Consider the following 25243-nt stretch of genomic DNA (forward strand, 5'->3'; position numbering starts at 1 on the left):
CAATAATACAAGTAATTAAATAAAAGTTACATAAATATATGAATATATGAAATGTATGAATATTGAAATGTATGGATGAAATATGAAATATATGAATATTGAATAACATTTGCTGATTATATTCATTTCTTAGTCTGAAATTCAAGGGATTATTTTGATTGTACAGGTCCCTTCAAATCTTCGTTTTTAGTTTGCGCTAAACATGATCGTACAGAATCATGTTCTTTCAGGACTTGAATTATGTGACCCAAATACCATAGGAACTCTAATTTAATTGCTCTTTCTAGTAAAATTGTATCACTAACTTCATGAAATTTCTTAGTTTTAGGGGTACCGAAGAAATGAGCATTTCTTAAACCACGAAGATGCAGATATTTCTATTTTTTTAAAATATGTTCCATAAGTTTTGTCTGACATTTCTTTCGTTTCATTAGATTTTCACTTTGTTGGAGAAATATTCAGAACCTCTGCAAAGTTATATGGATATTTAGTTTAATGCCCGATCTATAGAAAATGAGCTGGTACAAGCGGCTGAATTTTATATAAATCATAATAATCATAAGTCAAAGGTCGTCTGTTTATTACTCGTATATTTTCGACATCCATGAGAACAGTCATAAATTCTTCAAATTTCAGTTAAGCTCTGCTAAAGATCTTTCTTAAGAACTGTTTAATGCTTTTCATAACGCTTTTGCGGAATCCTTCTCCACGCAAGCTCCATAGCAAATTTCGAAGCCAAGCCTTCGGTTCCTAGAAAATATTGGAAGTCTGCTGCTTTAATTATGATGTAAAAGTTTAAATGTTTTCGCGTTGTTCGAAAAGTGCGACGGTTCTCTCTTCTTGAGATAAAATGCCGGAGAGCCAAAATCAGTTTATTTACAGGAATATTGGAAACGAATGTCAGATGTAACCCTCGTGTAACAGCGTACGCGAATAATACAAGGTATGATATTTGGATATAAATTCGAAATTTGACGTAAATCTTTAAATCGGACTTCGTCCCAATTTGCTTAAGTTCGAACTGGTTTTCATCAAGAAACCGTGCTAAGCTGAATAAAGGAGATTACGAAGATACAGACATGTCAGATTGATGTGCCCTAATTTCAAGAGTGAAGAAATCTAACCGAGCTTTGCGAATACAAAATATTTCAGCGTATTTGAATTTCAGAAGCACTTAATGGGACACGGAAGGATTGCAAGAAGGATTTTTGCTCTTGTAATGAAACGTTTGATTCAAGCTACAATTCTAAGAAACTTCAACACGTTACTGAATTTCTTTAAATGTAATAATTGTTTGTCTCATTTTACAACAATATCTTACAGCAGCGCTGTGATTATTGTTAATACTTTTCATTCGATTAGTTCATGAAGTATATTTATTTCGGTTATTACCTAGACAAATAGAACCACGATTGCTTTCGCTTTTTTATTTGAAACAAAGTTTCTTAAAACGACAGATATTACTAATGTGATACCTTTTGAAATAATTATTAATACGTTTATCATTCTTTGAAATTTGTAGATTGTTTTGAGGTGACATTTTACATTTAAACAAATTGTGTGGGGCAAAGTAGAAAATACATGTAGACTGAGTCATCTGAGTATTAAATGCTGTCACAGTTGAGTGTACCTTTATTGCACATCCTCTTCACGAAAATGTTTAGAAACTGAAGCTTTGTACTCGTATTTTTTCGAGTTTTACATCTTCAACTATAAAGATTCTCAGTAAACAGAAAAGGGTCCACTGACAGTGTTAAAATTATTTTATTGGGGTTTTTCAGCAGAGGGAAACCATTCTACAGAAAAACCACAGAAATTTATGAGTGTTAGAAACAATATTATTAATAAATGGATGCAGTGCGTGGTAAACGGAAACACCAAGTCTAAGTGCAAAATCATTTCGAATGCAAAGAACTGCTCTTTTATATAAAACAAAAGACTTTTCTCCAATATGTATCGTTGGTTTATAGATTTTGCAGCACAGCGCTCTTAAACCTAGAAGAAGGAGCAGCAAAACTTATCGATTAATTCAAAGAAACAACTGAAATAGGAGGTCTTAGGACATACAGCCAGATGAAACGATAAGGCATACTTTGCATCTACAGAAGTTTTTGGCACTCTTCTATTAACAGGGCGTCTCTTAGCGCTAAAAATAAGTGTGCTGCGAAATTTAACTAGAGATAGAAATGGCAAATCTAACAATATATACAACAGCATTTTGCAGCTTCAGTACGGTTTATTTGATTGCGGCAAAACACTCAAAGGGAAGGGGCGCATTCGTAAATAACTTTTCAAGGAAAAAAGGTTTGTATACACATGAGGAAAACCTCGAAAACGCTTATGCAACCAACTCGTTCATTGGGATTCGAACCGAATAATGAGTTTCAACGACTTTACCCCTCGGCTGCTGCTTTCAGTACAGATGATACCTTTTGTTTTGAAACAATTAATTTATCTTCATTTGACAACCGCTGAACTGCATAATCCATATCGAAATTTTCTTAAAAAAATAAGGTACATACGTGTAAACGTAACCACCTTAGCAGAAGCTCACAAATTTTCAGAATGTGCCAAAATCTGGCAACCATTCTCATAATCATTTTTGTTATGTCGCGAATTTCAATTATTAATATGTGTTTCAAGTTATTATTATTCTAATATTTTTATTTGTATTCATGTGTATTTTGATCTGGAAAAAAAGTATTCTTAAGCTCTTAAGGTTTTATTTAACTCATTATTCTTCAGTTGGAATTGTAACAAAGGCAAGAGACCAGGCTAGAGATCATTCTGATTCAGATTTTTGAGCGAAAAGGAAAAGGAGAAGCAGAAAGTTTTGCGGGGCGAGCGACTTGTACAAGCGGGCTGCGGTGATGGTTGTAGCGGAGTTTGATTTGAGTGAATTTTGAGCAGCCGCGATGTGAAAGAGAAAGAAAGATCGTGGGACGCTTTGCTCTGCTGCGGGCTTCCTGTGCAAGAGGGACTGGGTACCGTTTTCTTTTCTGCGGGATATTTAAAAGTTTTGTGCGAGATGCAAGGAACATTTTCCTGCGTGATGTATGGAGAACTGTGTGCGAGCTGCAAAGAGCATTTTTACTGAGAGCTGATTGAGATGTATAGAGAAAAATCTACCAAGAAAATTTAGCACAGGTTTTCTCTCTTCACCTGAATGGCCGGTTAATCTCCAAGAGCCTTTTTCCGAAACATTCAGCATAAATGTTGCCTCGACGCTTCGATGATGCACGTGATTGTGCTAAAAAAACTGGTGTATAAACTGGTATCACCTGTTATTGAATTGAAAAAAGATCCTTCTGAACTGGACTATTGGTTCCCACCTAATGGACAGATAAAAGATCCTTCTAAATTGGACTATTGGTTCCCACCTAATGGGCAGTAAAGAAAAATGGGCTTGGCTCATTTCCATGTGGATTGGACACTAAGGATCTGGCTAATCAGGAAAAACTGTTTTCCATCTGTGAGTGAAATTTTTTTTAAGTATATATTCTCTCTCTTCTCTTTCTTAGTTTTCCCGAATGCAGAACAGTTAATAGTGATTTATCTACCAGTATATTGTTATAACTTATATAAATTAAATATTACAGTTAGAATAATTGAGAAGTTATATATAATTTCAAGTGAATGCCAGTTTTGGGAGGATTAAAATTTGTTTCACCTATTGAATTTTGTGAGCTAGAAAAACGTTACTTCCTAATTAATAAGAACCTGTTATTTGGAGGATTAAATTTTGTTACACCTAATTAATTTGAAAAAAAAAACAATGTTAATCTTAATTAATGTAAGCTGTAATTTGGTGTAATATTATGTGTTATTTTGACTTAGAAAATATGTGGTAGGATACTGATCAGTTATCCATTATTTAATTATATAAAATAGTCAAGAATTTAATAAATGTGTGTTTAAAATTTAATTGCATTTGTGTATTTTTGTTGTGTATATTTTACTGTGGTCTGTCATGTCCCTCCATTTGTTTGAGCCGGGAGGCTTTTAAGAAACATGGAGTTTAATTGAATTTGGAGTTATTGATATTTCCTTTTACTTAGGTTACTCACAACGCAAACCTAAAAGTTAGATTGTACTACCACTATACGATTGTTTATTCGATTCATCTTATGAATATTATGAATTAGATTTAGATTTTGAATGTTTTGAATTATTTGATTTTTTGGTTTTTTTTGTTACTTTTGTCCGGCACCATGAATTAGTTTCAGTTTAAAGTTTTAAAAAGTTAAAAGTATTAAAAACAAAAATTTTTTCTATATAACATTTTCCAGCAACCACGCTCACAACAGTTCTTCAGTTAAGCAATCCCGCCATTCTCGTATGCGTTCTTTTTTGTTGTCTTCCAAGTTTCAACGATTTTTATAAATAAATAGCGATATTTTTTGCTTTAAAATTAATTTTAAAATATGAGCTTATGGAATTTGCGAGTAATGGAAGATATCACAATAAAAGTTCTCCAGGAATACCGAAATCTGCTGAAATTGTTTTAAAGATAATGACGAGGAGATGCGTTTTCCTCATAGCCGCTACTGCCAAGGTTTGCACAGCGCGAAAAATACAGAAAAAGTTGAAGAAGAATGTAAGTATTTTACTTTTATTATTCGGAATTTTCTTCATAAAACTTCATTTCCTACTTTTCCCGAAGATTGCATTCGCAAAGACAGACTGCCAAAATAACAATAAGACATCACGGTGTTAAAAAAGAATATTTATACCCATAAAACTCTTGAAACTACAATTTGGAATAAAATGTATGTATGCTACTAAAATATCTAAAATTTTATTTTTCTTTGAATGCTTCTGACGAAAAGATCCTTTATTTTTCTTTTTTATATGTTTTTATTTACTTTAATATTTATTTAATTGAGAAAAATTGCTGAATTCAAATAAATGTTTATCAGTATCGACTTAAATAAAAATCGAACAATTTTTGATGGTACTAAAATAATGGAAATTAAAGATTTCAGGAAGAAAACATGTTACATTAGATTAGTTTCAATGTTTTAAATTTATTTTAGAAGAATGTTTAAACTAATATCTAACTAATTAGTATTTGGTATCAGCCAAAAACATTTTATTAAAGTAAAATCAACTCGATAGCGAACTGATTTTAATCCTTTTTCGAAACAGCTGAAATAATTTTTATTACGAAAAGCATAATTGCAGAGAAATGTTTCTGCATTTCACATTTGTGTGAAACAATAATTTACTTACGATTCGACAGATGGCATTAGTAGCTACGTTATGATGAAGAACGTTATTTGCTCAATCCCCTATTTATCAAAACGAAAATAGTTGCCGTCTCATCGAATATCAGAGTGTCACATTTTATTAAAATACCTTTTTTAAAAGGAAATTATTCAGCAGTTTTCGCTAATGCTCTCTATCAGATGGAGAAAAATCTCTCAACAAAATAAGAGAAATTGTTATATCCTAAAAGTATGATTTCTTGATAATTAAAGCTTAATCAGCTAGCTAAGCGATTTTAAATTAACGATTTTGTTATTTAAACTGAAACTTTATAGTGAAATTAAGCAGAAATGGTGAAAAAGTATATAGGGTGGAATAAAAAATTAAAACACTTTACGATGAACTGTGAAAGTAATCGTGCTAAATTTAAAACTTTTTTATGTTATGACGCTGCAATTTAAGCGGATAAAGCAGCGCCGTTTTGGAGAGATCGTAAAAACTGGCAGTTTTAGGTAAAATGTAATTAACTGCTTCCATATCACATAACTTAAAATGAATACTCACTAAAATATTATTTTAAGTCAGCACTTAAATTGTTTTGTGACAATTTAAAATTAACTACTAAACAATAATAAACTTTTGCGCCGACAGGTATTTTCTCTTTTTAATTAAAAGAGTAAATGCATCACAAAGGACAAAGGAAATTTTTACATTTGAGCTGAGCTTTTTTGTATGAAAAATTTTTGTAAATGAAACTACTTTTTACGTCTATTTAAATTTTACAATAAATTTCTACTTTATTATTTGTAAACAATTTGAAGCAGGAATATTTTTTCATGTACCAAATATCAACTATTTCATACAACGATTAACGGAATTTATAATTGTCGAAAAGAAGTAAGTTTAAAAATGAGTCATTTTCTCTTTCATTTGAGAAACAATTTAGTTTTCAGAAATTCTAAAAAAGGCGGTATCTTAAAAGATATAAGTGTTGTTCAGGACACAGATTGCGATGTAACTCGTGTCAGTTTCGTGTAATTCCGTTCATATTGAGGGAAAACTGCATCAAGGGAAGGCAGCCCTCTAGGAAAGACAAAGAAAAGGCTGGCTTAGAACTGGAAATGTATCAATAAATGAACGGGAACGTAAAGCATTTATAACTTTCAATTATTGTTTATTCAAAGAAAAAATAAAGAAGAAAATATTTTTAGTTATTTTTTTGGGAGCAGGGAAGGAGCTAGGTGATTTTTTTACAACAATCTTGCACAAAAAAGACTGGTTTCTATTTCAAGACTGGACAGAAATAAAGCATTGTTGGTGTTTTATAGCTTGGATACAAATTCAACATGGTACAACAATCCTCTGCTTTTTTTCTTTTTCTTTTTTTTTCCGGCGAATGGGACAGTCTGCAAATAAATAAGTTCTTTCAATCCATTTTTTTTAAATTTCAAATATATTATAATTAGAGTTTTGAATAATGTTAAATCAAATTGGCTTTAGAGACTGAAATCTTAAAACTTATCGTGACAGTAAACGAGTTAAGAGAGAAATTTGCGCGAGAAATTCTTTTCGCGGAATTTTTCTAACGCTCAATTTGTTATGTTTAGTGGAGTTTACACAGATTTACCGAGACTCATTTCACCAAGAATGTATACTAATTTTTGTAACAAGAGATAATATTAAAAGACATAAACATCATCAAATCCTTTAAACTCTTCCTTGTTAAAACGGCCCTTATATTAAGTCTCCCAGTCTTTAACATGCAAATCTCAAATGTCGCCAAAAGCTTATCTACCGTTGCTTTAATAAGAAAGAACCAAATTTTCTGTACCAAAGGAAATTAAATGTTGGACTTTTGTAAATAATATAGCTTATGCAAAATGTGAACCTGCTTTTTACACAGAGATTCAAAGTACCTATGAAGTGTGTTTGAAACCAATAAAGCCCTCGTGTTATGGAAAATTCTTATGTATTTTTTGTTATGTATAATTATTGCGTATTATTTTACTGTGTTTAATGAATTTGTATTGAGCTTATTTAAAATTAATGTATAATATTTAATATTGTTAAACTTTACGGCAAAGCTATTTTAAGTTTGGCAGAATATGTGTTACAGTTAAAAGGGCGCGGGTGTTTTTCCGTTTCTCACGAGTCGGCTTCTTTTGGAAGTTAAGGGTCAGACTGCCCTGCTTCATTTTCCTCTTTCGCGGGAGTTGAAAACACGTGTTTTGCTCGTTCAGAGGCGAATAGTTCTAAGGGGCGGCGATTTTTGACTGAGTTATAGGTGGGAAACATTTTTCTGTTGCGTGAAAAAGGAAGGGTCTGTCATCTTGTAGAAAGTTCTGAATTTCTGAGAATTTTAGAGGCTATTTATTACCTTCTTCCTAGTTGGCTAGAGGGAGTCCAAGTTTCCTTAAGATTGGTTAAATTTTTAATTTTAGTGTTGTTTGAGCCAATAGTGATTTTGAGGCGTTTCTTGGTGAGTGTCAACCGAGTTGTCTTAAGCCGTTGCAAGGGAGAAGAAGGGGGGATTTTTGCGAGATTTGGCCCAGTTTTTGAGAGGAGCGTTACCCGGCGACCCCTTGGGGGGCGAACGCGGTTACGGTTAATATTGGTGATCTCCGTGGCACTGACAGCGGTGACCGGTCCCAGCTCGTCGCGGGCTCCTTGCGGTTAAATTTCGGCATAATTGGCAAAGGATCTGGAGGTAGGTCCAGCGTCTGAATCATGTCTCTGACGTTTTCCATGGGTGGAAAGAGCTGTCTGACTGCTCGCGCTGAAGTTCCAGTTTGCTTTGGAAAATATGAAAAAAGAGGGTTTGAGCTGCGTTTTCTTTTCTCCAGAAGAGGCGTTTTTTTTGCGAGATGATTAAAAATTTTGTAATAGATGTAAAGAGCAATTTACTACAGATTTTCCCTCTTCACCCGAATCTCCAGATAACTTTACCGAAAACCGAAAATTTGACATTCCCGAAGTGACTATGTCTGACACTTGGAAGTTTCAAACAGAAGTATATGTCATTAGAATCCGGCACCAGTGGTTCTAGACTCATAAACATTCGCGGGTAGAAGTATTTGTTATTACTATATGGCACCTGACACATAGACGTTCCACACAGAAATATGATCCTGAGGAACGAACTTTTCCCTGATCTGGCTGTTGAGTTTTACAAAAAGGACTTCATCCCGTTTCCAGATATTCTTGTACAGAATGGACTTGAGCTCGAGAGTGTTAGTTAAACTGTAATCAAATTGTTGGCTCAAGGAAGAAGATTTCCTCCGTAACTAGGAAAACTGGACACTCCCCTCAAGGTTGTGTATTCCGAAGTATATATGAGTGAAATTTTAAGATTATTTTCTCTCTCTCTTAGTATTCGCTAATGCCATAGTGGAATAGTTAATAATGATTTATTTGCGTGTTTATATTGTTATTACTTATATAAATTAGATATTACAGTTAGTAAAATTAAGAAGTAATTTATTATTTCAAGTGATGGCCAGTTTTGGGATGTTTAAAATTTGTTTCACCTACTGAGTTTGTGAGTCAGAAAATGTTCACCTTTAATTAATGAGAACCATTTAGTTGGAGAATTAAAATGTGTTACACCTTCTTAATTTGTGAAAAAATGTTAATTATTAATTAAAAATTTTAATTAGTGTAAGCTGAAATTTTGTGTAACAGATGCGATATTTTCATAGTAAAAATATGTGGTAGGGGATACTGATCAGTTACCCAAGTATTTACTAATAATATATATTCAAGAATTTAATAAATGTGTTTGATTTAGAACTTTTAATTGCACTTGTTTTATTTTGTGTGTTAATTTACAGTGGTCTGTCATGTTCCTCCATTTGTTTGAGACGGGAGGCTTTTAAGAAATATGGAGTTTTATTGAATTGGTGTTATTGATTTTTCCCTAGTGGGCTTCACAATGCGCCCTATTGTACTAAACCAATACCACTGTACGATTGATAAGATAGGATATACGATTGTTTATTCGATTGATCTTTGATTATTATGAATTTGATTTTTCTTTGATTTGCGTAATTTAAAATTTTTTTTTGTCGCGGCACCAAGTAGTCAGCTTAAAAGATAGTTAAATGTAAATAGTAAAAATTTTTTTTTTCTACGTAACACTCGGTTCTAAAGAACATAGTTAAAATCTCAACTTATATTTCATTTTCAGTAAGGTATAAAGTATTTTATGTTAATTAATCAATTATTATGATTCAAACCTCCATTATATTTTCTCCTTTCCTTAAGCCTCACCAGGATGTAAATTATTTTGATATGAATTTAAGTCATGGATTTTGAATGTTTTAGATATAGAGCGCTTGGCAGTTAAGCCTACAGTTTACATTCCATCGCTCAGCTCTGCCAGTGAATATTTCGGCTTCAGCCATTTTGCTAGCCGATGTTAATACGCGCTATTTAAATATTTAGTCATGTCAAGTAGTCCAATTAGTGTATTCTCCTATTATGATGCTGTTAATTTAAAAATTATGCTTTTTATTTATTTACGTAAAATGCTTTGGTACACTTGAACGCTTTGGTAACACTGCATGCAATTATTATTGTATTAAGAATCTAGAGCAAAAAAGACATACTCCATAAATGCTTATTCAGTTGAGTTGTTCATCTGTTCATTAAGTATATAAATATTTCGTTCTTGTTAAATAGATTTTTAAAGTATTTCACCACATCTTAGTATTTGCCTGTTCTTTTTCTGTCTTCACATGAGAGTAAGGTATTTCAGAAGGATGTCGCACATGTTAAATATATCATTCTTTCGATCTATCATCTATCTAACTAGTAACAAACCTGCTTAGAACTTACGCTTAGTAAGCAGAATGTTTCGAAAAAATAAAATATGGTCTTTTAAACTTTCTTTTATAAATAGCATTTTCAAAAGACATTTATGTTCTACAGCAGACTAAAGATAAATATTGTGATTCAAAATGGAAAAGGCGAAAATTTTAATTTTATTCTCTAAACCAGTAAATGGTAATATTGAATTTAATTCCTTGTGCATCTAAACTTACTTGAGGATGAGTGCACTGCCCTTCACCAGGCTCCCCAGAAGTCTCATTATGGTTTCCTTTCCCTACCAGTCTTTCACATGAGAACTATCAAAAGCAAAACAGAACATTCATTACAAGAAAACTAACCTATAAAAGCTTTAACTTATAAATGCAGAACTTAAATTGCTAAAAATATTCCAAGGCATAAGAGAAATTTACTGGTCATCAACCAAAAGCAGAGTTTATTAATTCCAATAAAATCTTCATCAAAGTTGTTTCCTTCTACAGAAGACATCAGCAGTTTACATTTAAGCTATGTATGAAGAAATTTGGAAAGACCTTCGCTTTAATTTGGAAGAAAGTTAATAATATTCCTTCTGCTGTAAATTTATATAAATATTTTAAATATGTATGTATTTATTTAATAATGATTGTTTCAAACTTATAAAGTTTGTTCTGCATTCTTGTTCATTTATTTATTATTTATTCTGTGCCTTTTGCGTATACTTTTATATATTCTGTGCAATTTTTAAGCAGGTAAAGAGGGGAGGATTCCTGTGTATTTAAGTGGGATTTGAACTATTTGTCACTTTAAGGAAATCTATATTGCGTTTGCGCGAATAGTTGTATGTAAGAGGTACTGGTATAGCGTATGCAGTCGTGACTCATCGGACTCGAGTCGTTTTCCAAACATATATCATTACGAAGCAAAATGTTTTGCATCCACAGGACGTATACCAAGTTAGACGTATATCTGGGCATCATTGTATCTCAAAATGTCATTCAATGTCTCTTTGATTTTGTCATCGTGCAGCAGAAGTTATTGATACTCTTTACGACCACATTTGATATTGATCATGGAGATTTCTGTTCATCAAATATAGCCGAAATTGCAAAGATTTCCTCTTCCTATTGTAACGAATCTACATACTAAAGTTAAACGTATGTTTTGTCCTTATTGATGTTGCAAATTTAATTGCCATTATTAATTAAAATTTAATTACCATTAAATTAATTGAGTATAATTAATTAATGGTAGTAAAAAAGGAAAATCGACTGTATGGACGCTATTAGTTGAAGTGCAGAATTGTGCTGTGCGTTTACCAAATGAGCAAATTGCGATTTGAAACCATTAAGTTACTTATTAGATAGAAATTTATCTTCCTAGCCAACTGATTAAAATTTAACGAAAGAATATCTATGGATTATCTTAATCATTATAGAGCTGAAGGAATAATTAATCTTTTCTTTCTATTTCTTTTCCCTGAAGTATTAACGCTTTTATAAAGTAGCTGTAAGGTGTTCATAAAAGCACTTTTAAGATTTGCGTTTCATTGGCAACTCAAATGCAAACTGACTTTCCTCTAGGAAATTTTGTTTCATTTGATATACGAAGATTTATGTCACAACTATGCGTTTCTAATAATAACTATGAAATACAATGTGATTTTCTTTTAACTTTGCTCTTTTAACTTCACAGTGCAGGTAAGTTTAGTTTAATTACGGAAAACATGCATTTCACCAATTTTTTCTTCCAGAATTCATTGATATCGAAGCTAATATTGTCGAAAAATGTTATCTGATTACTAAGCATTACAAGACAAATTAATACTTGGAAATGTAAAATAATATCATCATATTAAAATTATAATAGCTTTCCAATGTTAACTTAAGAAATATAACACTCTTCAATGAAACAATAAGAATAAACATTACCAAGTTGGCAGTAGCTCCTAGTACAATAGCAGCAACGATGGCACAGAAAATGGCGTTGCGGAGAGGTCTTCGATTGTCTAGTGCTGACCCTAAAACTCGAGCCCAACCTGCGGAAGGAGCTAAAGCCGTCGAAGCACACACTGCTGCTAATGTGCCTCCCAGAAAAAGAGTCACTGCTGGGAACACGGACACTGTCACAAGGGACCTGTTATTTTTAATAATACAAAAAAGGATGAGCATACAAAAATCATAATTCTGAAAGAACCTTCATGTACGAAGAAGAAAAAAAGATCTACGCCGCTCTATATTTTGCCTAACTATAAACTTTAATAAAACGCCGTTCTATGTTGCCTAACTATAAACTTTAACTCTTCATTTTCGCTTAAAAATACTTCAAGGCAGTAAAAAATATATTCCACACCAATGAAAACTACGTTCATATACTACTATTTAAAAATTGGGTTCGGTTTCTTGTTTTATGATACCATAATATTTACTCTGTCTTTCATTGCTCGCTTATGAAAAAACTAAAATCAACCGGGGCTACTTTTAGCACTTCGTAAATTCGTTCATGTCTGCCTATAGAAGTTTGCATTATATTTTCGGAGACATTCGGTCACAGATGGAATGCAGCCTCTTAAGTATTATTCTATTCGAATTTCATTTATGAGTGCAATGAAAAACATTGTGTAATCAGACAACCCCTAACATTGGATGAATTGATTATGCCATTGATAGACATCAGAAATTCATCCAATGTTAAGGGTTGGATGATATAATATTTAGTATTATAAGGTATTTTCCCCCTTTATTCCTGCATGGTGTAACGGTAGCACACTCGGCGTTTATTCGAGAGGTCCAGTTTCGAGTTCCGGAGAGGTCACTGCGTATCTGCATATGTTTCACGTCTCCTGCTTCAAGAGCCCACCAGCGGCCGAGCGGTAAAGTCGCTGAATACTGGTAGTTCGGTCCGAGGTTCGAATCCCGCGAACGGGCTGGCTGCATGGGTATTTTCGTGGTTTTCTCCATGTGTAACGTGTACACGAGCCAGTTTCCCTTAAAAAGTCCTCCACGAAGGCATCCCTCCCCTTAGGCAGATAGCCCTAGTGTGCTTTGCCATAATTAAATACACCAATAAAAAAAAAAAAAAAAAAAAAAAAAAACACCACCTGCTTTAAGAAAACTTACTGACGCTATAGTGACGCTCGAACTAAAAGGTGGTGAACGATAATTCGTCACCACCAGAATTTGGCATTTGGATCCCTAATCCCCAATCGCCCTTTCAAAGGGGGGTATATAAGGTATTGCTCTTCCCTTTTTCATAAGATGTCGTTCATCTACGTTAATCAGTATTTAATTGTTCATTGATGAACTCAATTACGTTGATGAAATATGACTCATTGAAACCTAACTGATGTCTGGTTTCCACTAAGTTTTTAATAATTTCAGCATAAATGAGTTTCAGAACCAATGAAATCATTTGCACAAGGTGGTATGATATGTTTCAGTAATGCTTTTAAGTGCTTGTTGTTAATTCATGGTATGCTTCGCCTATGTTTTCGATAATCTTTCTGATGTGGCTCTGCCGAAATTCCATTAATATAATATAAACGTATTTGTTTCTGTTGTAGTTTTCGTGGCTTGTGTAAAAGTACGGGGAGAATAATAGGCCTTGAATGTCAAAATGAATCTTGATCGATTAGTTGGGTGAACGATGTCGTTTTTAGCTGAAGAAAGATTATATGCACGTTTTCTTTTAAATCACAACATATAACAACAAAACAACATATTAAGAAGCAAAAACAATATTTGACTTTCCAATATATGTAATTCTAATTTTCATTTGTTAATATAATTTTAGAAACATTTGATATTCAGCAGCATGCCTTTATGGAAATTCAGGCTACGCACCTGATTATGAGTAACAATTAAAATACTATTAACATCTCCCTCATCTCTGATTCTCATAAAAATCCATCAAGATGCCTATTGAGAAAGAGGAAAAACTGTGTTACTAACAACTACAGTAGCATATGTTTAAAAACTCCCTTTTCGAGCAAAAAATATTCTTTTCTAATGTTACGGATCACATACTGCGAATATTTCTTTTATTATTGAATGGTCAGAAGCATTACTGGAAAGGTTTTACAGGCGAGCTGAAGTTAGATTTCTCAGACCGAAATTGAATTTACTAATTATTATACCGTGTTGACATTGCAGAAAAGTCTGTACAAAAAGACGTAGCAATTTTAAGCAAATCAGGCATAAAGGTTTCACAAGAACTATTTATTTTCATACAGCAAGGAAAACCTTGTAGACATTAGGTATTTTTTTGGAAGCAGGAAAGATGAAAAATTAGCCACCGCCTTCGCCGGGAATCGAACCACGGACCTCTGGAATACCGGCCCAGCGTGCAGAACCACTACACCACGAAGGCACGCTAGGAATTCAGGAAAGATACCTTATAACCTATATTCACAAACATATTATTACTCAGTGGCAATCATCAGTACAAGAGTACAGTAGTATCGTATACGTACAGCAGTATCGTCCGACCACTAAAGACGTAATCATTCGCACCCACGGGTACGCGCTGTTCGGACTGATTTGTTTACAAAATGGTGGTAGATTAGAGAGATCATCCATGGTAATATAGCATGCTTAGGTTACCTCTCAGCCTCAGTATTTATCCGCGGCTGAGAGATTTTGTCAACAAAATCTCTGCTTTAAGAGTTTCAATGTTTTGACAGAATGGCAGATGAGGTTGCATGTGTGGTGTTCGGTCAATACCAGTAATCGTTTCGGATTGTCAGAATAAATTCTTTCATTGCAAAATAATCTCCAATTATTCTTGCCTGTTATTAGATAAAAACGAATAGTAAAAGGGCATCGTATATACAAGACTGAAAATTCTTGTGATTATTATTTCTAGGGACGCTTTAGGATATTGTTTTTATATACACTAGAGATGAGTTCTCAAAAGCTTGTAAGGTTTATCGTAAGTTTTTAACAGTTATCTTTAGTTAAAGCTACTTTCCTATCCCTCCTAATTTCAGCTTGCAGTTTCCTACCAGAATGTGGTTTTAGAATCGCGGTTAATGCAAATGAGTAACAGCGGTATTTAAGTCGAAGTTCCACTTACTTCGTTAGTTTAGTTTAGTTTAGTTTAGTGACGGAGGACGTGGGCACCACCCCTTTACCATTATGGACTTCGTTAGAAAGAAAGCCAGAGATTCTGAGCGCGCCTTTGCCTTATGGATACACTCTTTCTAAGCTATTACTACGCTCGGCCGTATTTCAGGCCCTTGATAGCTTCGCCAGTCTAGGTGATATTTAGGGGGCAACTGCTTAGAATTTTGATAGCTTTGGCTATAGCTTTTTAGTTAAGCATTAGTTAAGTTTAATTTCTTATTACTCTTGAGTTCAAGCCCAAGTGGAGGCTTTGCGGTACGCTCTGAGAAAGGAGCCGATTGTTCAATTCTTATTTTGAGAAATAAAGGGTAATTAATGCTTCTTGAGTTTTACTTGTGTGTTCTTGAACTGAAGCGAATATTCGCTTAGCTGTTCACGAGGTTCCTACGCACTTAGCTGTTAGATAAAAGTTGAAAACCCACAAGCTATCACAATATCGATGAAAAATTCTGAAAAAATACTAACTGAGTCCTCTCTGGTGCCTCACTATCTGCTAAGTGAAGTTAGATCTACTGGGATTATATTTTAAAAATATTGTAATTTGAGATTTGACTTCAGCTTTGGAAAACAGCCTTTTATGTTTGACACTAAAAACAATTATAAAAGTGGTGGAATATACCCAAACAATACTTGAATTAAAAATAACGTCCTTTAGTAACGATGCTGTATTTTTTTATATTGTTTTGCATGTACGCACATGAGAAATATCATATTTTTGCCATTGATCGCTGTTAATATTCTTGTCATCGACAGTGAAGGGTTATTTGTAAATCTTAATAAAATTCATGTCGTTATTTTAATATTTAATTAGAGCTCAATAACATTCTACCTGATTATTTTATTTTGAATTTTTTTCAAATAATTGCCTTTTTTTAATCATTCTTTCCAGATCCTCAGTAAAATATCACATATCTTCAAGTTATTTGTGCAGTAGAAGTTCAATATTCTATGGAATTCCGTTAATTATAAGTAGAGAACTTGTCTGGTAAAGCTGAAAGAAACATTCCACTCAATAAATTTCTATTTAAAAATGCCTCCAGGTTTAAAAATTTCCTTATCTCCTTCAAATTTTCTTCTGCTTCTTTATCGTGAGCAAGACTAATTAGTTACCAATTTACTGTCTTCATAAAGCGAAATTTTTATTCGCAGGCATGACACTTGATTTCCTCTGCATTAGATTTTGCAATTCATTAAGTAGCTATTTCAAAAGAGAATCCGTTAGCTTATTTTTCTTCCATCAAGTGTGTAATCTTCACTTCTATTTATCTCGAAGTTTTTGTTGTGTGTTACCTAGGGAATATGTTTACTAACATCATCAGAAATATGTTATAATGAAAATTTCAATTTACAGCTAAAAACATTTTCCTTTGAGGAAATTATATAAGGAAAAATGTGAGGGATGTATATAATTTGGCAGATGTAAAAGTTTTATTAAAATTCGAGGTATTTCATTGTTATTTTTAATTTATCCTATCGAAAAATACCAATTTTTTAATCAAATTACGTAAGAAATTTTTACTTTCTTACCGCGTGCCTTCGCGCATCCGGCTAGTTAGGAAGGTCCGGAATTATAACTCCGGCGAGAACATAGTTGATATTCTCACATTTCAGACTCCGGAAATTCTAAACGACTGTACAAGTGGCAGTCGAACTAAATGTGGTGATAGATAAATCGTCACGACGTGGATTTGGTGACTGAATCTTCTGCTAACAGTTGTCCTTTAAGTATGGGATAATGTAAAGGATTTTTCTCTTTCCTTACCGCAAACCTTAGTGGTGCAATTGGAAGCACGTCTTGCTACCCTCCCAACCGGTATAGTGGTTAGCGTCGCTGACTGCCGTGCCGAAGAGCCCGGGTTCGATTCCCGAAGAAGGCATGGATGTTTGTAAATATATAATATCGGTGCGGCATGGCGGCACTCTAAATATGTGGTGAGCCGAAAGTCCTCTCGTGTGGTTTGGTGGAGGGGGAGACCTTAGAACCCGTACTCACGGCGTGCTCTCCATCAAAATTGGGAGCGGAACTGAGCTAAATTGCACTGTCACCTGTAAGGTGCTCAAGGCTGTTGCCAACGGCAAATAAAATCTATCGCCCCCTTGCCACGAGGAATTGCGTGGTCATCAATCTTGGGCTGACAACGTCAGACAAATAAGCACGAGCAACAACAACGTCTTGCTAGCTATCGGGAGTCCGCTCATGATAAATGTTTCCAGAAAATTAATCGAAATGTTTCTATTTTGAATGAAATATTTTCAGTTTTGTCAGCGATTAGGAAGTTATAGAAACTTATAAATACGAATTTTTTTAAATGAAATAAAATAAAACTATTAAGCTCTTTAATATAAAATGTACACATAAATTGTTTTAAAATGTGTACTCTAATTTACAACAATACAAATATTTCACATATTTTTAAAATTATTAAAAATATGTGAAACATCAGAAATGAAGAAGGATAACAAATGGTAGTAATATGTAAATTCACGCTTTTGGGCATTTTCGGGATGTGTAAGAAGTGCAATTTCATTCGAATATGTGCTATTTATCTATTTCATATTTTGTAAAACGTTAACGAATTTTTGATTAAAAACACATTTTTAATTATTAAAATTGAGAAAATAAGAATAGGCGAAGATTTGAAAGTATAGACAAAATATGAATTACAGTTTAAAATAATTCTTAATCTAATTAAGACATCTAATTAATTCTTAATCTTTTATGATCCTCTTTGAAATATATTTTACCTACGGATAATTAATGTAATAAAACGAAATAAACAATAATTTATAAGATTTCTCTTTTTACTTTGTGACTTTCACTCTGTCGCTCTATAATTTATTCAGATTTTAAGCAATTTAGCTTAAAAACTATGAATTATCACCTTTGACTTTCATGCCTAACTTTCAGCTTACAGCTAAAAGAAATTTTATTTTGGGGAAACAATGCGAAGAGTCTTAGGAATAGAGTCATCTTCTCACATATAATAAAAGAAAGAGTCTGTGTTTCTTTCGTTCATGCTGCCCGTAAGCTAATAAGACCCAGGGCTACGAAATTTGGTATATAGGTGCATCTAGACAAGAGCCAGTGCTCCTATTTCCTGGGCCAAACAACTCCCTTATCTTGGGGTGATCCTCAATAAGTCACTTACATGGTCCCTGCACATTACATCTATTATCTAGAAGTTTCGAGTTCCTAAAGCCAAACTATACCCCTTAATTGCTCGAAACAATATATTAACGAATTACGTAGAATGGACTTGTAAATGAGTAACAGTATAAACAAGTTACTCATTTACAAGTCCATTCTACGTCCACTTTTGTATTATGCAAGTCCAGTTTGGACATATACCAAGAACACTAATAGGAAAAGATTACAAGTCTGCAAAAATACTGTTCTACGACAAATTGTAAATGCTCAATGGTATATAAGGAATAATAGATTACATGAAGAGTTAAGCAATGAGTTACGGCGCAGTCATTTTTATAACTTAGCCAAAAAAGTTCATGAAAAGCAGCAAAATATCGATAATCCCAGTATTAAAATTTGTGATTACGACTATAACAGTTTGGTAAATATGGATAGGTCTATGGCTAACTAAATGTATGGATCATGTAATATGTAACTCTAATAATTTGACATACGTATGTGTTTATTTATGTATTTATTTTTATTCCTCTTATCTGCTACACTTCGAATTTTCTGTCTGCATTCTCACTTTTGTTTATGTTATAGGTATATGTATATAATTATTCCAAGTTCATGTCTTAGTGTTTGATGTTTTGTATTTGTTAATTCTTAATGGATTTAATTTGCCTATGTTTGCACTACCTCATTCTTGTCTCAGTCACTAGTTCCTTGACTTTTCTGATTGCATTAATTTAGACAGCAACTCTATTGTTATTAATACGTTAAACAAGTATTCGTATCTGACCATAAAAATTATTAAAAAAAACTATTCGACTTATCATTCGGTTACTCTATACCACCTTTCGAAATGATCAAACTGTTCTACAAGGGGGTAGAACCTTGGCTCAGGCACCCTGGTGTCTCAAACACCGTTCTACAGAGAGCAAGTGCACCGCAAAGCGATTTTTTCAAAATTAGAATCAGAATTTTTTTTAATTTTAACTTTTCGATTTTATCGCATCATTTTGAATAGTTTCATTCTTTTAGAAATGTGGTTTTGGCAATAGTTTTTCATTGAATTGTATACTGGATTGCTGACTGTTGAAAACCATCACTGTTGCCACTTGGAAAAATGAGGGCGATAATTCTGTGCAGTTTTTAATTTTAATGTTTCTCTTGGATACCGGACGTTTGTTGAGAGAAGGCAACGGGAAGTTGGGTAATTTATTTATTAAAATAATTAATATTTGTATTAAGAGATATTGCATATTTCATTGTAATTTTGTTACATGTAATAATTTTTTTTAAAGTTTGTGGGATTTCTTTTTATGAAATTATTCTGCAGAGTGAAATTATGCGCAGTTTTTTAAATTTAACGTTTGGTGTTCCCTTCAGGCATTTTCCTGGTACATTTGAAAGCCAGACGAATACTGGCCGCGTAGTTGCTAGTATATTGTATTTTAAATACAATGTTTTAAGTTGCTTAAGGTAACATCTAAAGATTTGATAAATGCAAATAGTGGAAGAAAAAATTACATAATAGTTGATCGATTTTGTGCTTCCTAACAGTCAGAAGAGATAGCTGTTAAATTCACTCGCAACACTTCCCATTAGGTCATTATTTCTAGTGCCAGAGAACGGATACGTTATGTCTATTTACTGAAGTTCGCATTGATAAAAATGGTGTCAGATTTTTTTCTGTTTGTCTTCCTTCTCAACGTTATTTGCTTCTGCGAACTACAAGTATTATCTCCTATATATATCAATCACAAAGAAATTTTCGGGTTAAGTAAAGCTCTAGCTATTGAACTTCTCACATTTGAAACTCCAGTTTTTCGGACTGCTTGTTTTTCTTCCTAGCTTAAATAAAATAAAAATTTTGTTAATTTATTTGAGTGTTACTTTAAAGTTTGGTTGATTTAAATAATATAAAAAATACGACATTACTCTCTCTACATATAACACAAAAATCCTTTCGATTTTCTTAATTTTTGTATGGTTTTCTACGGAAACTGACATGTAAAGTTACATGTTACACATAACGTTAAATAACCCTGTAAGGTTAAACTTAATTAACATTCCAGTTCTCTAATGAAAACTTCCTTGAGCTGACGAATCATAGTCTTTTCAAATAAACAGGAATCTAGCTAGATTTCAGTAACACAGAAAAGAGAAAAAGCTTATTTAATATATATATTAAAACTTACCTTGTAGTATAACTAAAATATAACAAATACTAGGCATCGCCACTTGCGGAATTTCAGTATCAAAAATATTCAGATTAGTACAACAGTTATATAAGTTAGTAACTTAACTTTCAGTTACTAATTAGACTGAAAATTAAACTGCGTTTTCTGCTTATTTAACTAACAGTTTGGAGCAACTCATGGGGATACCAAGCCTGCTTTCTAACAGATAAAGAACTCACTCACAAAATTAACAGGTCAGAGTTACTTAACACCACTGGCTGATTATCACAACAGTGTTTCAAAACTACATATACGTTCTCCATTTAAACTCACACTGATTTACATTCTAGTGTAGGTTAGCAGAAGAAATAGGAGATAAAGAAAATAAATAACATATAAATAACATGTTAGCTAAGAGAAACCTTGCAACTTAATACATTATAAAACTAATTTTGTTTATAATATCTGCTGAAGACAATATTCACTAGCATACAAGAGTACTTTTATGTGAGTTTTGAAATTAGCAAAGGCGTATCAATGTAGTTTCGGTAATTGCTATTAAAGAAAAATGTTCAAAATTCGTAAAATGTTTTATAAATTATGAAATCTAGTATCAAGGAAGCTTATATTTATCGAAGCAGACACAACGAGACTGTCACTTCTCAACGAAACGGATTATACCCAATGGTTTCAAGATATGTTGCCGATGACAGATCAACATGTTTTCCGAAATTTGTGATGCTTGAAAATATTTCGGATGTAGGAGGATAGCAACTGTAGCAAATTGATATTCTAAGCAGTCCTCGTTTTGTAACATACAGGTTTAGATCATTTCAGTTCTTATAAGGAATCATGTAAAAATAAACATAATAAAAAATATCGAAGATAGCTTCCTAGCAAAAGCATCGCCGTACTACTTCCGTACACTTATTTCAGTACTGCTGTATACAAAGTGTATAGAGTACGGTACCTAGTTAAAATGCATTTCTGCCAAAAACAATCGGCATCCTTTCTGAGCTTTTGCATTAAAGTTGTAAGTTTATTTACAAGATGAAAGTACAAAAGTATAATATTAGGTATATTACAGCATTAAGATATTATTTTACATCATTAACAATTATAGCCTACTCTAATATTAACACTTTAACAACTGCCGATGCGTTTTAGCAACATTAGTCAAAACATTTTTTCATCTTATATATAGAGTTTAACTTCTTTTTTAGCCCACAAGGGTTATTAGTCTAGGAAGGGCATTTTGCGTCGGTTCACTATAAATGCCCATCACACTTTTCAAATTGTTGCCACCAAATATTACCGCCCTGTATTATATTTAAAGAAATTAAATAATGAAGAATCAGCATAAATGTATGTATGTTTCTCGCATAGTGAAAAAACAACGCTACCTACAGCCATTCAGTTTTGAATAATGTTGTCCGCCACCCGAATATGGGCATCTAGAAGCCCGAATTTGAATTTTGTTTTGTAGTCTACTTCATATTTAGTAAAATTTTAACGAATATTTGATTAACAAACTCAACAGATTGCGAGCAATGGCAACTCTGTAAGAAAAAAAAAACATTATCTCCAGCGAACGGGACTGTGCATCGGGAATTCTAAAGCCATACTGTTTTTAAATATTTTTAGCCCAAATGCTTTCGGAACGCGTATGTGTGTGTGTACATGAAACAAAAGCTCCTTTCAATGTAATAAAACATCTGAAAGCTTTCTTCAGGTTTTTTTTTATATACTGTAGGTAAAGCTTCATTGTTTCTGCGCAACAAAAATTGCTTTACTCACATTAAAAATTTTATGAAAATAAATGGTCGTTTTGGTATTTTTTTTCAAAGATTTTTCTTTCAATTTTGATTAGATTTCATTGCAAGCACAACCAATCAAATAATTTTATGAAGACACGCCAGTCTTATACAAACATTAGACTGGATAATGACCACAAAAGATAAGGCTATTATTTTGTTTTTGTTGGTACAAATATGCATTTTTTAAAATGTCGCTCAAGCATAACATCAGTTCAAAGCAGTGCTTTTATGAATATATAGATTCCACAAGACAAATGTTCCAAAACAACGAATATCCGAGACAACGGTTTTTTACATTGAACGAAGCAGTCTAATTTATAAAGGAGTTAGACGAATATGATGTTTTCGAACTTTCATCAGATGATGATAGTCGAGATAAAATAGATTTAGTAGTGATTTCCCCAGAGCCAGACATTGTGACCCATAAAGAATGCACTGATGATGGTAACTTGCGAATGCCGAAAGATATATCAGGTGAGATCAAGATTTTTCCATCTAAAATATGTAAAAATGTATCCAATTCATCAAAAAATGATAAAAAAAATCTGAATCATTTAAGAAAAGAAAAAGGAAATTGCTTGGGAAAACTGAGCCTGTTGACAATGAATCCAATAATTAGTATGTGTAGCATATACGTAGAAAGTATTCCAATAATTAGAATACTTTCTACGTATTTAGGACAAAACCAAAAATCTGGCTAAGGTTCGTCTCTAAGTATTTTAAATGCGAAATTCATGTAGTATGAGCTTTTCTTCATCACATTTTTCTACAGAGTAGCAAATCATACCTTATTTTGGTAAGCATTCATGCAAAATGACGCAGTACTCCTCACCGGTGTGGTTGGTTAAGTCAAAACTGGCCGCATGGATAGAGGAGGTGTGTGGCATGACGTCACCAAAACTGTTGTTGCCAACTCCACTCTGTTTTCAAGCTACACAGTCATGGTTTTTTTTTTTTTTTTTTTTTCGTGTCACACTTCGTATTTCGTTCGACAACTCTTTTACATCATACAAGTTGTTGTCGGAATTGAATGAGCTGAAATTTCATGCGCTGAAACAATTCTTGGGACAGATTAGGAAATTGTCTTATTACATTTGTAAACAAGATGGAAGAAGAAGAGCGTGGAACGTACGACACTGCATTTGATAAACAGCATGACATCGCAATAATTCAAAGAAACGACAATTCCGTCATAGGTATGGCAATTAACTTATTCGGCACAACTTGACCATTCGCTGCCAAGATGTTGTAGCCAAGAAAAGAAAACAAATTTGTATCCGTAAAGCAAGCTAAACTCATCTGAAGTTACAACATATATGTCGATGGTCCGGAGCTTCGGGATAATTTTATTACGATGCATATTGAGTTCAAGTAGTAAATGTTGGCTTCCTATTTTTTGCGAATTTTGTTGATGTAGCCAAATCAAATGCGTGGTAACTTAATTTTTCTGTTAGATTTTCAAAGAAGTGTTACTCTGGAATTGCTGAAAAAAGGGAAGAGCATTCTGAAAATTTGCATCCTTCATCTGATTACGCTGGACGATCATCTTTTATTCAGAATTTAGCTTTAGGTGAAACGAAAAAGAATACAACAAATCACATTATCTAGAAAAATTGAAAAAAAAATAAAAGATGCAAAGACTGAGTCAAATGATAACTGTTTGTAATAAATGTTATGTGCCTTTGTATAGGAAATGTTTTAAAGATTTCCATGTATCGATAAAATACCGTATTTGACTGCATATAAGACGCACTTTTTTTCCTAAATTGGTCTAAAAAAAGTTACCTGCGTCTTATACGTGAAGGTAATTGCATTCAATAATTGTTTATTTTGCTTTTACGAAACGTGAGACCTAAAAGAAACCACGCTAAACCTTTTTTCCTTGTGTGTGGCCGTCTAAATAAGGGTGCGTCTTATATGCCGTCAAATACGGTAATCGGTTTTGACTGATGTTGCATTTACGCAACATTTGTATTTTCAGTAAAAATAAATATTTTTTCGAGTTACATTTTTCTCTCAATTAGTCTCCAGTACCCCCCCCCCAAAAAAAACTTATTTTTGTTCATTTCCTTCAAGAGAAAGGTAGTGCGGCTGTTAATGAGTTAGTTAAAGATAATAGAAAGAGGTATGTAATATTTTATTATATTAAAATCATTGCTTTCTTATTTTCAGTACAGTAAAAATAAATTAAGTTTGTGTTTAATTTTAAGGCAAATATTTAAAATTAATATATTTTTTTAATGTAAAATGAAGCATAATCAATTCGAACGAAATTTGCTAGCTGTGACATATGTATGAAAAAAGAAATTGATGAAAACTTCAGAGCAATTGAGTCTTAAGTCTTATTTTGGGACGATAGGGAATAAATCAATAAGATGTTGACTTTATTTATTTATTTCTGATATGTAGTTGACACTGGATTATATTAAGCAATGATCTTTAATTCCAGGACTGAAATATGTTATGAGAATAAAATGTGAACCAATCCATAAAACTGCTGTTTACATTGTCATAAATATTATTTAGCTGTTTGCGTTATGCAAAACGAGGCAACTTTAAAGCTAAACTTTAAGAAGTAAGGCCTAATATATATTTTGAAATAAATGAAGAAAATGCTGTCACTAGCGCCGAAAGATTAATTTTCAAAGTTATCCTGAACTTTTTGATATACATTATTTTTGTGAAAGCATTTTTAAAAAATATCTTTTATGTACGGAGATGTTACTTACTTTGGAGTCATGATGATCTGCGTCAAAGCTACAAATAACCAAACAACGAAGGCACACGAGGTATTAGACCGGAATACTCTGTCTCGTATTTGATGGAACTGAAAGAGAGAAAAATAAGGCATTACTTTTAGACAAAATATGTAGTATGAAAATAAAAGCTGAATTAACTCTAATAAAACTTATTTGTTAGAAACTTGGGTAAAGTTTGCGAAAAAGTTGAGAAACCGTAAACCTAAATTAAAGT

General features: G+C 32.8%; 1 protein-coding gene across 2 annotated transcripts in view; it reads right to left on the reverse strand.

Moving 5' to 3' along the window:
- The window catches only part of LOC118184219 (adenylate cyclase type 8-like), a 411974-nt gene that overhangs the window by 58945 nt on the left and 327786 nt on the right, over positions 1 to 25243 (reverse strand). For both annotated transcript variants that reach the window (XM_085812799.1, XM_085812800.1), the window contains 3 exons: positions 25000 to 25097; positions 11946 to 12150; positions 10251 to 10334 (listed from right to left, as the gene is read on the reverse strand). In XM_085812799.1, the coding sequence (XP_085668925.1) occupies positions 10251 to 10334; positions 11946 to 12150; positions 25000 to 25097 (387 nt within the window). The remainder of the gene's footprint in view (positions 1 to 10250; positions 10335 to 11945; positions 12151 to 24999; positions 25098 to 25243) is intronic.

Source organism: Stegodyphus dumicola, chromosome 3 (genome assembly GCF_044657685.1).
Source record: "Stegodyphus dumicola isolate Sdum_Otavi_A_Nest chromosome 3, ASM4465768v1".
NCBI classification, from domain to species: domain Eukaryota; kingdom Metazoa; phylum Arthropoda; class Arachnida; order Araneae; family Eresidae; genus Stegodyphus; species Stegodyphus dumicola.